The sequence below is a fragment of the Phycodurus eques genome, chromosome 4 (assembly GCF_024500275.1).
Source record: "Phycodurus eques isolate BA_2022a chromosome 4, UOR_Pequ_1.1, whole genome shotgun sequence".
In the NCBI taxonomy this organism is placed as follows: Eukaryota; Metazoa; Chordata; class Actinopteri; order Syngnathiformes; family Syngnathidae; genus Phycodurus; species Phycodurus eques.
The window spans coordinates 25,216,543-25,230,359 of NC_084528.1; the positions used below are offsets into that span (position 1 = coordinate 25,216,543).

Sequence of the window (13,817 nt, forward strand, 5' to 3'; positions counted from 1 at the left end):
AAAACAATAAAGTTAATCAGTTTGAACATTAAATATCTTGTCTTTGTAGTGTATTCAATTAAATATAGGTTGAACATGATTTTCAAATCATTGTATTCTGTTTTTATTTATGTTAAACACAACGACCCGACTTTATTGGGGTTGTAGTTTCATCATTGTGTGGGGGCACAGCATGGCAGCCAAGGTTGATGATCCAGTTTGACTTCTCTTAATATTCCATACTGGACATGAACTGTTAATTTCTTCCTCTGGTGTGTGGTTTGAAGAAAGGTTGGATAATTGAACATGCCATAAAGTTAATTTAGAGGAACAACTCAGTTAAATGGGCCATTGAGCTCATGTTCCTGTCTGCTCAACATTTTGCTTTATGGTACCAATGTATTGATTAACAGCCGGAAATCAAGCTTTCATGGTGAGATTTGGTAATCCGTGTATCATTCGTTCTTTTTCAGTTTTCCATTGCCAATTGAAAAACCTGAAAGTGACTCGTTTTGTTATTTTTTCTTGTAATCTAACACCCACACAATCACACAAAAAACACATTTTTCACGGTTCAATTTTTGGGTCATATCAAAAATACAAAATTGAAAAAAACGGGCCATGAGCCAGAGTTTGATTTTAATATATAATTGGTCATGTTTACATAACCCAGGAGTTTGATAACTAGTATGACTAAATCTACGGTAGCTTATTAGCCGTTACAATTAGTCAGAAGTTGAACCACAGCCATCATCTATCAAATGATCCGTCAGTCATATAATATCAAGGACAAACTCCCAGATCACCCGACAAATTTAATATAAAAATCTAACTCACTCCTGTATGGAACCCTTCAGGGGACATGGAAAAACAACTTTTGCGAGCTAACACAGTTATTAATCATTCATGTTAATAATGTACTTTTGGGTCAGTCCACCCCATTGACCAGACTGTAAACAAACACAACAACGATGAAACAAATTCACCCATGGGGAGAGGGTAATGGAGTTTTACTTGGAGATTGGCCTAAATATAAAGACATCAAATCAGTGCTTGCCAGCAAACAGGATTTGCTACAGAGTCCCTAAGCGGGAAACGGGAAAAACACTTTTATGATAGATTTCGTAAAACAGTTGCGCTGCTGTTTGGCAAATGGCAAACAGAGGAGGGAGTCAAAGAGAAAGAGGGCCCTTAAATTGAGATTATGCAAATAAAAAAAGACAAGGTGGGGAGATAATTCATCCAGTAAAATAACATTGCATTTTCAATTTCGTTTCTTGTTAAACCTTTATTTTTTTATTCCCATGTCCCTTTAGGGCAGGTGCGTCAAACTCGTGGCGCCATCATTGTTGTGGTTTTCCCTGTTATGAGCGCTGTTATGATTGAAAATCAGATATAGGAAATGTATAATCACCTCAAATTCGTTATTACATACTGTATTGTCACTGTCAGGCGGAAACCTTGTATGTCCAAAAATGGCCAATTTCACATTTTTTCACCAATACTATATTGGTCTGTTCCCTTGTTGTCTGTTATTTTTACATATTATTAACCAATTTATAGTGTTGAAAATAGGTTGAGAACCAATCTATTAATGCTCTTGAACACTCAACTGTCTGTAAAATCTGCCTCTTCCCTCTCTCTGCGGGAGCTGTGCGGCATTATGTCACCTCAAGATGAAAGTCTGGATGTTGTTTAGACAAGAACGAATGGAAATAGTTAGGTGAGATACATTTTAGTAAGCCTGTTTTGTTAAAATGGATTGCTCTAATGTTTTGGTGCGGAAGGAAGTGGTCTGCCAAAAAGGTTCTGCCTCCTCGTTTTAACATCCTCTCATCCCGTCTTCTCCTCGGAAATTATATGAGTTTACCACATTTAAAAAATGTGCAACTGATGTAGATGTTCAATTTATGTAAATTCAAAGAGTTTTTCAGTGTAATATCTGTAAAAAGTGAAGAAAATGGCAATTTTGGTACAGATATTTTCCATGTTCCATTTAAAAACAAATAAAATAATGAGATACTTTTGCAAATGTCGATTGAAAATGGAAAGAAGGAATGATACTTCGATTTTGGTTCAAATGCATCCATTTGTACAGACCTCCACGCGGCACTCTGACCAGGCACTGTACTGCCATCGGTAGCACGGCCGCACCGGACACGGCTTCCACTGCTCCATCGGAGACGAACACGGACGACCGTCACCCTGCGAGGCCTGAACCACAGACCTCTGACGCCACATCTTGCCTGCATAAAGAAAAATTACATCATCAGTCCGTCACATTGAGCCGCATTTCTACCTAAAAGCCTGGGGAAGATTTACCTCTTGGTGCAATGAACCTCTGTTTATTGCGGGGGTTCCAAAGCCACATGCAATCGGTGAAAAAATAGAGAGACAACATTCATCCATTTTCTTTACCGCTTATCCTCACTAGGGTCACAGGCTGCTGGAGCCTATCCCAACTATCTTTGGGCGGGAGGCGGGGTACACCCTGAACCGGTCGCCAGCCAATCGCAGGGCACAAAGAAACAAACAACCATTCGCACCCACATTCACACCCAAGGGCAATCTCGAGTCTTCAATCATCCTACCACGCATGTGTTTGGGTTGTAAGAGGAAACCGGAGTGCCTGTAGAAAACCCACTCAGGCACGGGGAGAACATGCAAACTCCACACACGCGGGGCGGGGACGAGAGACAACATATAAACTCTTTTTTCCAAAGAGTTTTATTCCTCCCACGCTTTTAACACATTTAAATTTCAGAAAATAACCTTTCTAAAAAGTTTCCTTTTGTACTGTCAACATGTTTTATTATTTTATTGATTTTTTAATTGCCTGAGCTCCTGCCATCCGTTGCTCTTTTAATTTGACTTCATCAATCAGCCAACTTTTTCTTAACGAGCAAATCCAGAGCATTGATCACAGGACAGACGAGAGCAGGTCTAAAAATAGAACTCATTACGTAACAGTGCACGTTTGAAAGCAACCCCGTTTCCATCACGTGCACGCACCTTGACAATCGGCAGAACCTTTCATCCCACGCATACACTTGTATCCAGAGAAGCACGCACGCACGCACGCACGCACGCATACCTCTATCAAGGTTTTGCGGCCAAGCTGATCAATCGTGCCAACAGCAATGAGGGGGTGGGGCACAATCATTTTGATCCTTTATTTTTGTAGGTTCTACCTCCTGTTGTTTTTTTTTCATTGGCCTGATGGTTTAACTGACCAACTTTTTGTGAACAAAGAACAGGAATTTGGATGTTTTATTTGGGTAGGTTTCTACTTCATGTTTGCTTCACTTATTGCCGTTGACTTGATTGGACAACTTTTTGTGGACGTGGGCTTTGACTCAGGTCTTTTATTTTATTTTGTGAGGCTTCTACTTCCTGTTTGTTTTCCCATGGCCGTTGGCTTAATTAATGCAGAGTGAAAATGTAGACTGCTTCGTTAGCTTGCTTGCTAGCCTGTGAGCAAAAGTGTGAGGTAAATACATGTGTGTGTTACTTGTTAGTGTTTTACATGACAATAGTGCGACTTTTTAGTGCATCAAAGTGTCACGCATCACTTACCATCTAGACCGCAGGTCTGCGAGCACTCAGACCAGCTCGACCACTCGGACAGCTGGCAGTTGACGGGACACTCCACCACGCAGGAGATGTTCATCTGCCACTTCTTCTCCAGGTTCAGCTGCACACATGCACGTGAAGTATAATAACATAGCGTAATAACGCAGTAGTGTAATGCGGTAGCGTAACGCCGTAACGTTGCTGCGTAACGTCACAGGATAACATTCTCGCATAACTTCTTAGTGTAACATCGTCTCCTAACATTGTAGCGTAACAGCATAAGGTGACATCATGGTGAGCGTCACATCCTAGCCTCAGATCCTAGCATGACATCATGGCACGACATGATGTTATATATATTTGCACAGCTGCCAACCTAGAAAAATTCACTTCCAGAACAATTTCTCCAAATATGTCTCAACTTTTTATTACATCACCCTTGTAATGGTGGACGCAGTTGCAGCCTCAATCAAAGCACCAGTATATGAGATTTCGACGTTCCATCATCAAAAATATCCTTCTCTCTGGCTTAATTCACCTTTGCCAATTCTGTTTGCAACCCTGGTAACAAAAAAAACACAAGTCTGTTCAAGCAAATTAATCAAATCGCAAAGGTCAAAATTAAAACTTAGCACTCTATTTTGCAAACAAACAACATTGCTGATAGACTGAATTGGATAGTTTAGGTATGGACAATAGTTTTGGTTTGTATTTTGCGCAATGTACTTCTTGTACGTGAACAGAAAGCAGATGTAAGAAGAAGAAATGTAATTATGTCTCCTCTTCCATGCTATTTGTATTACATAATTATATTTCCCATATTCACAATTGCTGCTGAAACGATGCAAATGTCCCCATTGTGGGACTAATAAAGGTTATCTTAGCTTATATTACAAATATTTATTAATAATAATAATAATAATAATATACTTTTAAACTGCCCATGTCACAGTGGACGACTGGTTAGAGCGTCTGCCTCGCAGTTCTGAGGACCGGGGTTCAATCCCCGGCCCCGCCTGTGTGGAGTTTGCTTGTTCTCTCCGTGCCTGTGTGAGTTATCTCCGGGCACTCCGGTTTCCTCCCACATCCCAAAAACATGCATGTTAGGTTAATTGACAACTCTAAATTGCCCGTAGGTGTGTATGTGAGTGTGAATGGTTGTTTGTTTGTATGTGCCCTGCGATTGGCTGGCAACCAGTTCAGGGTGTACCCCGCCTCCTGACCGATGACAGCTGGGATGGGCTCCAGCACGCCCGCGACCCTCGTGAGGAGAAGCGGCTCAGAAAATGGATGGATGGAACCTGCCCATGTTCTGAAGTGATGTGTGCAGTGATGTACGAATTCATTTCCGGTTCAGACGTGGCATCCTGTGTGGACGTGTATTATTTTATATTCATATCGCTAAAAACATATTAATTGGCCTGTTATTTTGTTGTTCAAAGTTAGTTACTCTCCGTGAAAATGCGGTTCCAGCCATTCCCCAGCGTTTTTTCCACCCCAATATGCGGAACATGATGTATTTCTTTTTTACCTAAAATGGTAATCGGTAGCACGCTAATGCTAATCGTGAAAGCTAACCGTTTAACAAAGGCTGATTTTGTTGTTTCAAATTCTGTACAGAGTTTATATCATACACTCAGTACCAACATATGCAGTTTAAGGACAGAAGTCCAGTCCTCATATATGATAACAAAATGCATGTTAGTAAAAAAAAAAAAAAAAACATTTTTGAAATTTTTTTTTGGGGGGGGGGGAGTAGTGATTACTCGAGTACTCAATGAAATATCTATAGGATAATCGATTTGAGAGTGATAGCTCTAGTTATTAGGCTATGTTATTACAACCTGTTTTATGCTGTTATGGTACGACATCACACTACGATGGCTACTATGTTTTTACGCTACAATATTATGCACCAATGTCACACTACGATGTGAAGCTGTGATGTCACACTTCGTACGACACTATTTTATTACGCTAAATTACGCTACGGTGTCATGATGTTATGAAATAATGTTTAGTCTTGCATGTCAAGCTGTGATATCACGCTATGATTACACTATGACGTGATCGTACGATGTGATTCTGAGATGTGATGCTACAATGTGATGCTACGATGTTATGCTACGACATTACGCTATGATGTTACGCTACAACGTTACACCACGCCTTACGCCACGACATTGTTCTGCTGTGCCGTTATGCTATGACATTACGCTATGACATTATGCTACGATGTTACCTCTACAATGTTATGCTACAATGTCACAGTTTGGTGTCTCGCCACGATGTCACTGCACGGTGGCACTACGACTCCCATTAGCCTTTGGAACTACTTCATGATGTGCAGCAGAGTAAAATCACAAGCTTTGTAAGACAAATGTCGCTGCGGGCTACAATTACAGGAACCGGAGACTCGTTATGAATGATTACAATTCCCCGGCCCGCAGCGACAACATCCGCATGGGAATTGCACAATATTTCACACCGTCATTATGAAAATGAGGAAGAAGGACAAAGGTGACACACCTCCTCACAGAACTTGATGTCCACTGATTTGCCGTCGCTGCGAACACAGTCCAGCATGCGTGTCTTGATTCCCTGCCCGCACACGGCATTTGGACTCAGCTGACACGTGCTCCAGTCTGAACCAAATATAAATACAAAGAAAAAATAGGCATTAAGGATAGATGGTTTCAGACTTCACGCTGGACCATCATTGCATTGAAAAATGTAAATTAACTTATTCACTGCCAGCCATTTTCAACGCAGTTCTCCTTAATCTCAGCCGTTTTAGAGCATTTAGAGTGATCTTTCCACACCCACACAACATTGTGTTCTGAGATAATCTAAGATTCGAACCTACCAAAAGAAAGTCTTCTTTCATCAACAAAATTTTTTCGAGCAGTAGAAATTGATTGGTTTCACCGAAAACACTGATTTCTAACCAAAAAGCGAAAAAATTTGCTTTTTGTAAAAAAAAAAAGAAAAAAAAAGAAAGGAAACATCAAGCAGAACAGCGACTTACACACTAGCATTTGTTGCTTTTGTGACACCTCAAACTATAAAAAAACAAACAAACAAAGAAAAAGACAGAGAAAGGGCTTTTTATGGCAAAATGATAATTTATCAACAGATATACGACTAAGAAATGCGGAGGCAGTGACGTTGAATCATCGCATGAACGTCAGTGACATTATTTAAATGGCGTTCGTCAGCTACTCCATGAATTGGGTCATCTTTTCTCACAATTGCAACACAAACTTTCTCCTCCCTATGGCAACACATATGCTCTGTTTATACGATACATATACATACTTTGTTCAACTGTCAGGTGCCTAAACTTGTCTGACTTCCAACGTGTTGATACTGTATTTCTTTCTCTCATAATTGACGTGACAAGCTGAGATTTACCGCCTAATGTTTATCTTCTACTCAAAAGCTGTGCTGATCTCAAATCCAAAGCGATGCAAAACCGCCATGCACAGGGATCTATCGGTCAAACCTGAATTTCACAGACAAGCTGGGTGAGACCCTCTTCCAGGCCTACCCGTTGAAAAACGTACCACGAATGTATACGTCGGTGCAGGAAACAGTTTGATTCTAGTTGACAAACGTCCACGGCAGTAGATGAATTACAGTAAAGAAGTCTGACTGTTTTTTTTTAAATAATCATTTCCTTAGTGTAATCAAATTGGTGTTCTTTTTGTATATATTTGTATATGCTTATGTATTTGTATACAGTTAAAACGGAGTAAATTGCAAAGCTGACGTGGTCCAACCAGCTCACAATTCTTAGTTTTTAGAGTAATTTTTATTTGTGTGAACAAATGGCGTCGATTTTCGATACCTATTTCAATATGTATTTTATATTTGACACAGATTGAATTTCAAAATTAATGTTAATAGAGTGAATTGCACAATAGCTATTTTATATATAATACAGATTACATTACAAAATTAATGCAGATCTGTCTCAATCTTTTAGTGCTGTTTCCGGAGTTATATGTTTACTGAGTATAGATTCCCCCCATTTTTCTCTCTGCATTATGTATATTGATCTGCATTATGTGCGTTTATATTTAAATATGGGGAGGTATAAAAATCTATTTGACACCTCGGGGCCAGAAAGTCCATTTACTGCAGGTCACAACGTTGACTGTCTGACCTCTTTGCAAAGACAGTTTTGTCTTCAAAGATTTATTTCAGGCATTGTCCATATCAGAACGACAGCCCACCACTAATAGAATTGGTGAAACAAAAACAAAAAAATAAAAATAAAAACTGAAACAAACCAATGCGGCTGCTATTCAAGGCACAGTGTATCGGCTGCTTTGTACAAAAATCAATTTAAAAAAATGACATTGGGGAGGCCACCACTGACTCCAAGCTGACAAGAACAACTAAGTCTGTTTTTAGCTACAGCCGGTTTGTTTAGGAACAACAAAACAACAACACAGGCAGTGTGTGTGTGTGTGTGTGTGTGTGTGCTCTTCCTGGGAGGTGTGGTGCACTACTCTGGGACTGAAAGGGATAAGAACACGAGATGAGAAGGTGCAACTTGGATGCTTTCCACCGTGACTTTGATTCAATGACGCGCTTGGCTGGAATAAACCCTTGCATGGTGAAGGTTGGTTTGTGTGTGTTTTGTGTGTGTGTGTGTGGGGGGGGGGGGGTCCAAGTCACACTTCAGCTGGCATTGAAGGCAACACCACAATTGCAAAACACCATGTAATTTTTTTTTTTTTTTTTTTTTTTTTTTAGACAATTGACAAGCTGGAATAAAGCTATGTTATGGTACAGGCGAGGCCTACCTGTGATGTTGTAGAAGTAGTTGAAGCAGTTGAGGTTGAGGCCGCAGGGTTCTTCTTCGGTGGTGTCGGGACAAAGTCTTCCCGCGCTAGGCGAGCGCAGCGTGTACGCCGCACGAATGCGACCGTTGCTTCTGGTGCACGGCTGAAATCAGACAAAAAGCGAAGAGTAAAATTGTACTTTTTATCGTTAACGTACTCGTGGTCAGATGGTCTTGAAACTCAATAGGGGTTTTTCACAAACACTGTGAAATATAGCAAGAAACTGTCAAAAACTGTCAAAGCTCTTTTCCCACATTCTCACCTTACTTATCCTCCTCTTGACTTTTTGTCCTTTTGACAACGAACCCACCCGTTGACACACACTTACACAGAGGTTTTTGTTCCTACTCTTCCAGAAACATCAAGGCTGTCACATCATTACTAATCTTTTTCTTTAAAAAAAGAAAAAAAGACATTTTGGTGGTTCTGTTGTCACTTGCTGGATGCTTGATAGCTGTAAAGGACCGGAAACCGAAAATGATGGGAGTACGTCACCGCTGCTATGTCACTTGAGAAAATGAGCCAATCATTTAAAATTACATGAATATAATACATATGGAGAGAACAAGAGAACCTTTATTAGTCCCACAATGGGGAAATTTGCATCATTTCAGCAGCAATAGTGCATACAGGAAATATAAAAATAGCATGCAAGAGAAGACATTTGGCTGCAAATGCATCAGCCATTACAAGGTTGATGCAAGAAATACTTTCAAATAAATATTGAAGCCATAATTTATTAACGATTACGGTTACAGAGTATTGATCATGTCGTGAAATTGAAGCGTAAGCAGATTTTTTATTTATTTATCCTATTACATAATATACTGCAATAACTGTCTCACGGTTAGGTAATGTTCTTGACGTAATTATACAAATATGGAAATTAAGACAAATTTTTCTGGAAGCAAATTTCGAAAGGTTGGTAGTTCTGCTGTCATAGCCATACATGCAATTTTACTAATATTTGGCATAGTTTTATAATTGATTAATCGGCAGGTTTGATTTATTTTTAATGACGGTAAAGCACTTTGTGTTGCATTTTTATTGTATAGAAAGTGCTTACAAATAAAGCTTGATTGATAATTCCAAGAATTTTCATTTCGGTGCATCACGAGCAGATGACACCTTGTACTCAGAGACGTTGTCATTATAAATGCGGCTACATTACCACAACAATGTGGATTTGTGTATAGTGTGTGTGTGTCGTGTCGATTGTGGTGTGAGTCATCAATCACCTCGCTTCCCAGATGAATACACCATTACGCGCGTGCATGTGTGTGTGTGTGATCAATCAAGTCCTTTCCACGTCTTTTCCCAAAAAAGAAAGGTCCCTCTTGACAAACACAACACAGCCTCCCAGTAAATATTTGTGACATTACGAGAGCTTTTGTGTGCTCTCACCAAACGGCAGCGGCTCCAGGGGCCCCAGTCGTTGAGGACGCAGTCTTCGGGGCAGGGCAGTCGGCTCTCGCGGGCCCCCAGGGGCATCTCCTCGGGGTCGCACAGGTAGTCCTCCACTGCCTCCGATGGCCCGTCGATGGTGTTGAGCATACACCTGTCCACGACGAGAACTCAATTAGTAGACTACCCAGATAGTTAGGTTGACTAATTGGTTGTTGGTTGGTTGTTTAGCTAGTTGCTCGATTAGTCAGTTAGTCAGTTAGGCTCTTTAGCTAGTTGTTTCATTAGTTAGGTAGTTAGTTGGTCAGTGGGTTCGTTGGTTAGTTTATTAGTTGATTGGTGAGTTGGTCAGACCTTGTAAAGTCATCTCAGAGTTTTGGTTCTAAATACATTTATTATGTTTGAAGAAAATGATGAAAACGCGCAAAGACAGAACAATTTCAGTCCTGAATTGTTGAGATGTAAACACTAAAAACTCTTTTTCACCATTTCAGTTTTCTGGATTTTTGAGGGGTGCCTAAAATCAAGCCCAAAACCTTTAATTTCTTGGTCACGTTTGGTTGTTTGTTAGTTAGTCACTTTGACCTGCAGCTTGACAGCAGAGTTAAACTGATCAATTACTATTTCAAGGCTGTCCAGTGAATGCAAACAGACAAAATTACGTACAGACAGAAATGTAATTGTAATTTATGGCAAAAGCCAAATCTGAACGCGTGCGTAGACATTCACTTTTATAACTACTGTAAATATTAGTTCTCCGGTACAGTATGAGATTCCTACCGGACTTTTCTGGTTTGGACGCCTTCTCCACAGTTCTCCTTCAGGTCCACGTTGCTGACCTTCCACACACTCCAGGGCTCGGCCACCCACACGTACTGATTACAGTCGCTCTGGCACGGCACTACCTCGTACACCTGAGGACCACATCCATACGTTAATCTATACCTTTTTTGATTGACGCTGTCATGGAGATGTATTAAAATACACTATTATGGTAGAAAAGAAAGACGGAGAAACAGTAGTTGTTACCTGAGCCTGCAGTGGCCGGCATCGTCCAGAAGTCCGGTGGAGGGAGGACGGGAATAAAAGGAGACATGAGGATTAATAAGCAAAGCAAAGCATACACACATAAACATATATATAGTTGCACATATAAATGCGGATAAATTTTCTCTCTATATTACACACAAACACACAGGACACACACACACACACACACACACACACACAAAGTATGCAGAGTACATTTGGACAGGAATTTGTGGTGCTATGTTGCAGGCGGGTGTAAGTGTGACACTGTGGGCTTTTAACAATAACATTAGCATTGACATTAAGAGTGTGAAAAGTGGACACTTTTTGCGCAGTTGCGGCTCAGCAAAAAAATGTGCAGGAGCTGCAATAACCACAGCAAGCTTCCGCTGCTAACTCATTAATAATCAACTCCACTCTCTGCACCATTGGCATCATTACACTGTCATAAAAAGCACTCCGCTGCTCATTGGGGTGAGGCATGTATTTGGCGGAAGGCTTTTATTCTTGGAATCATTTAGTGGGGAGGGGGGGATTTACTGCAATACCCCATATATCTCAAGGGAAACTGGAGTCTAAATACGGGCACAACCAAAGGTGGATAAAGTAGCCAAATATTGTACTCAAGTAAGAATACTGTTACTTTAGAATAATATAACTCGAGTAAGAGTAATATAGTCCAACAAATATTTACTTGAGTAAGAGTAAGAAAGTACTAAATGAAAAAACTACACTACTAACTAAGAGTAAAAAAATCAGCATGAACGTCAAATAAAATTAAAATTAAAAAGATATGGGAGTCCACACAGACCTGCCGCCATTTAAATTTTGAACTGCCCAAAAACCAACAACACATGCATTGGGCCCTACAGAAACATGATCATGATCAAGAAACAAATGACTGAATGAAGAAGCTGTTTGCTGAGCAGACTTATTGATAGAGTGTGTGTGTGTGTGTGTGTGTGTGTGCGTGCGAGGGAGCGAGCAAGAGAGATTAAAATTACAGCATGGCACGCATCCCCAAAGAAGTATATTTTACAGTGAGTTTTTTTATGACTAAAAAATAGGGCTAATGTTGCCAGATGCACTGCCAAAACAACAATAGAAACATCTGCAACTTACTTGCAAGGTGTTTTCTCAAGTTAGAAGTGGGCTGAAATTTCCACGTTTTGGCAGACACAAGACTACACCGCATCATAAAGATATTGTTTTCCAGAGCCTGCAAAGTAAACACTTACGGGGCTGTTTTCCCCCCCCCACCAAAATGAGTCAATTTGATTGGCCCGTGAAGGCTTGGTGTGCGGTCATGTGACTGCCTTATGCCATCTGAATGGTGAATTGGAGTCAAATGACACTAGTGATCACATTGGATTGGTGCAACAGCGCCCTATTAGGTAGTCGAAGATGAAGTCTAAGAATAGATCGCGCGTGCAATAATGGATAAATAAAAGTAGCGAGCGGCATGTCGATCATTGTAACAGAGTAAAACTATTGAGTCTTCTTAACATAAATACTCAAGTAAAAATAAAAAGTGCAATGAAACTCCTATGACAAGTGCAATGTATCCAAAGTGTTACTTCAGTAAATGTAGCATGTTACTACCCACCTCTGGGCACAACAACATGCGCAAACACTGTAATTCACCTGAAAGACTGTTAACGTTCCTTCATATGTGCTTCTGTTTTGGTTAGTAACAAGCTCTGCTCTGTTTGAATGTGTTGATGTTCCATGTGTGTCAAAGAGTAGTTGTTTAAAGGTTTGGAATTATCGTAACAGCCATGCTAATCTCTATTAGACCGTCTATGCATTGTATTTTAGCATTAAGCTAGCAGACTTTTGTTAGAACACTATTTTATGGTATGGTGTGCTTGAACATTTTTGGTGTTTAATTCTCTTTTTTTTTAAGGCTGAGTTTTATAGTAGTGTTCCCCGCGTTTTTAGCGGGGAACACTACTCAACAAGAAAGCACGTCACCTCCACGATAAACAGAGGTTCATTTTAGTCTTCACCCCCTAGTCCCTAATTCCGCTCGTCAAAGAGTGAGTACTGAGTGAGTATTTTTTGGGGACCCTCTGTATTAAGAGGGACACTAGTAGCCCCTCGCGGGGGTTATGTTCCAGAATCCCCCGTGACAAACGAAAATCTGTAAATTTATATATATTTTATAGCTTCATGCACAAAATCTCACGATATAGCAAAAAGTCTGAAATATAAAATTAGATATGTATAATTTAAAAATCTGCAATACAGTGAGATGGCGAAAAGTGAATCACAATATGCCGAGGGATGACTGCATTAGTACGGGTCTCCCGGCCCTCTTAAGTGGGTTTCGTACCTGGTTGACGTGGTCCAGCTTGGGACAGGGTCTTCCCCCGTTGTAAGGTTTCTCCCTCAGCCACTTGGAGCGCACTTTGACGCCGCTGCCGCACGATTTACTGCAGCGCGACCAGTTGGACCACTCGCTCAGCTTGCAGTCAGAAGGACAGGGAATGATGCACGCCTCCTCAATGTAACCTACCGGGACAAAAACTTCAATTCATTACTCCTGATTATTATTATTTTGTCTGGGCCGGTCCAGACTCTGTGTTGGCTACTCATTAGGAGAGTGAGTTATTAAGAGACCCAGGCCCTGAGCTGCATAATCAACTGTCACTACAGTTGAACATTAATTCACACAAATCAGCTACAGGCTCCAAAGGTTGCAGTACCACTTGAATCCATTTCAGGAAGGGCGGATAGCAATGAAAAAGATTCACCATAGACTCGTCTTTGGTGTGTTACACATCCTCGCAGATCACAGCGGATAGCAGGAATAGCAATGAAAAAGATTCACCGTGGATGTGTCTTTAATGTGGTAAACGTACTCACAGATCATCACAGATAGCAATGAAAAAGATTCACCGTGGATGTGTATTTGATGTGATTAACGTCACATCAAATACACATTAACGTCTTCAAACCCCATAACAGAGAGCAAGA

The 13,817-nt window shown here is 40.5% G+C and overlaps 1 protein-coding gene across 10 annotated transcripts in view; it reads right to left on the reverse strand.

The window, feature by feature from the left end:
• thsd7ab (thrombospondin, type I, domain containing 7Ab) overlaps window positions 1–13,817 on the reverse strand; it is a 114,438-nt gene that overhangs the window by 14,361 nt on the left and 86,260 nt on the right. For all 10 annotated transcript variants that reach the window (XR_009768444.1, XR_009768442.1, XR_009768445.1 and 7 more), the window contains 7 exons: window positions 13,173–13,352; window positions 10,590–10,728; window positions 9,810–9,963; window positions 8,367–8,508; window positions 6,082–6,197; window positions 3,556–3,673; window positions 2,080–2,225 (listed from right to left, as the gene is read on the reverse strand). Coding sequence is in view for 4 of the 10 variants with exons in the window: in XM_061674803.1 (XP_061530787.1) it covers window positions 2,080–2,225; window positions 3,556–3,673; window positions 6,082–6,197; window positions 8,367–8,508; window positions 9,810–9,963; window positions 10,590–10,728; window positions 13,173–13,352 (995 nt within the window). In the remaining 6 variants the exon portion in view is untranslated. The remainder of the gene's footprint in view (window positions 1–2,079; window positions 2,226–3,555; window positions 3,674–6,081; window positions 6,198–8,366; window positions 8,509–9,809; window positions 9,964–10,589; window positions 10,729–13,172; window positions 13,353–13,817) is intronic.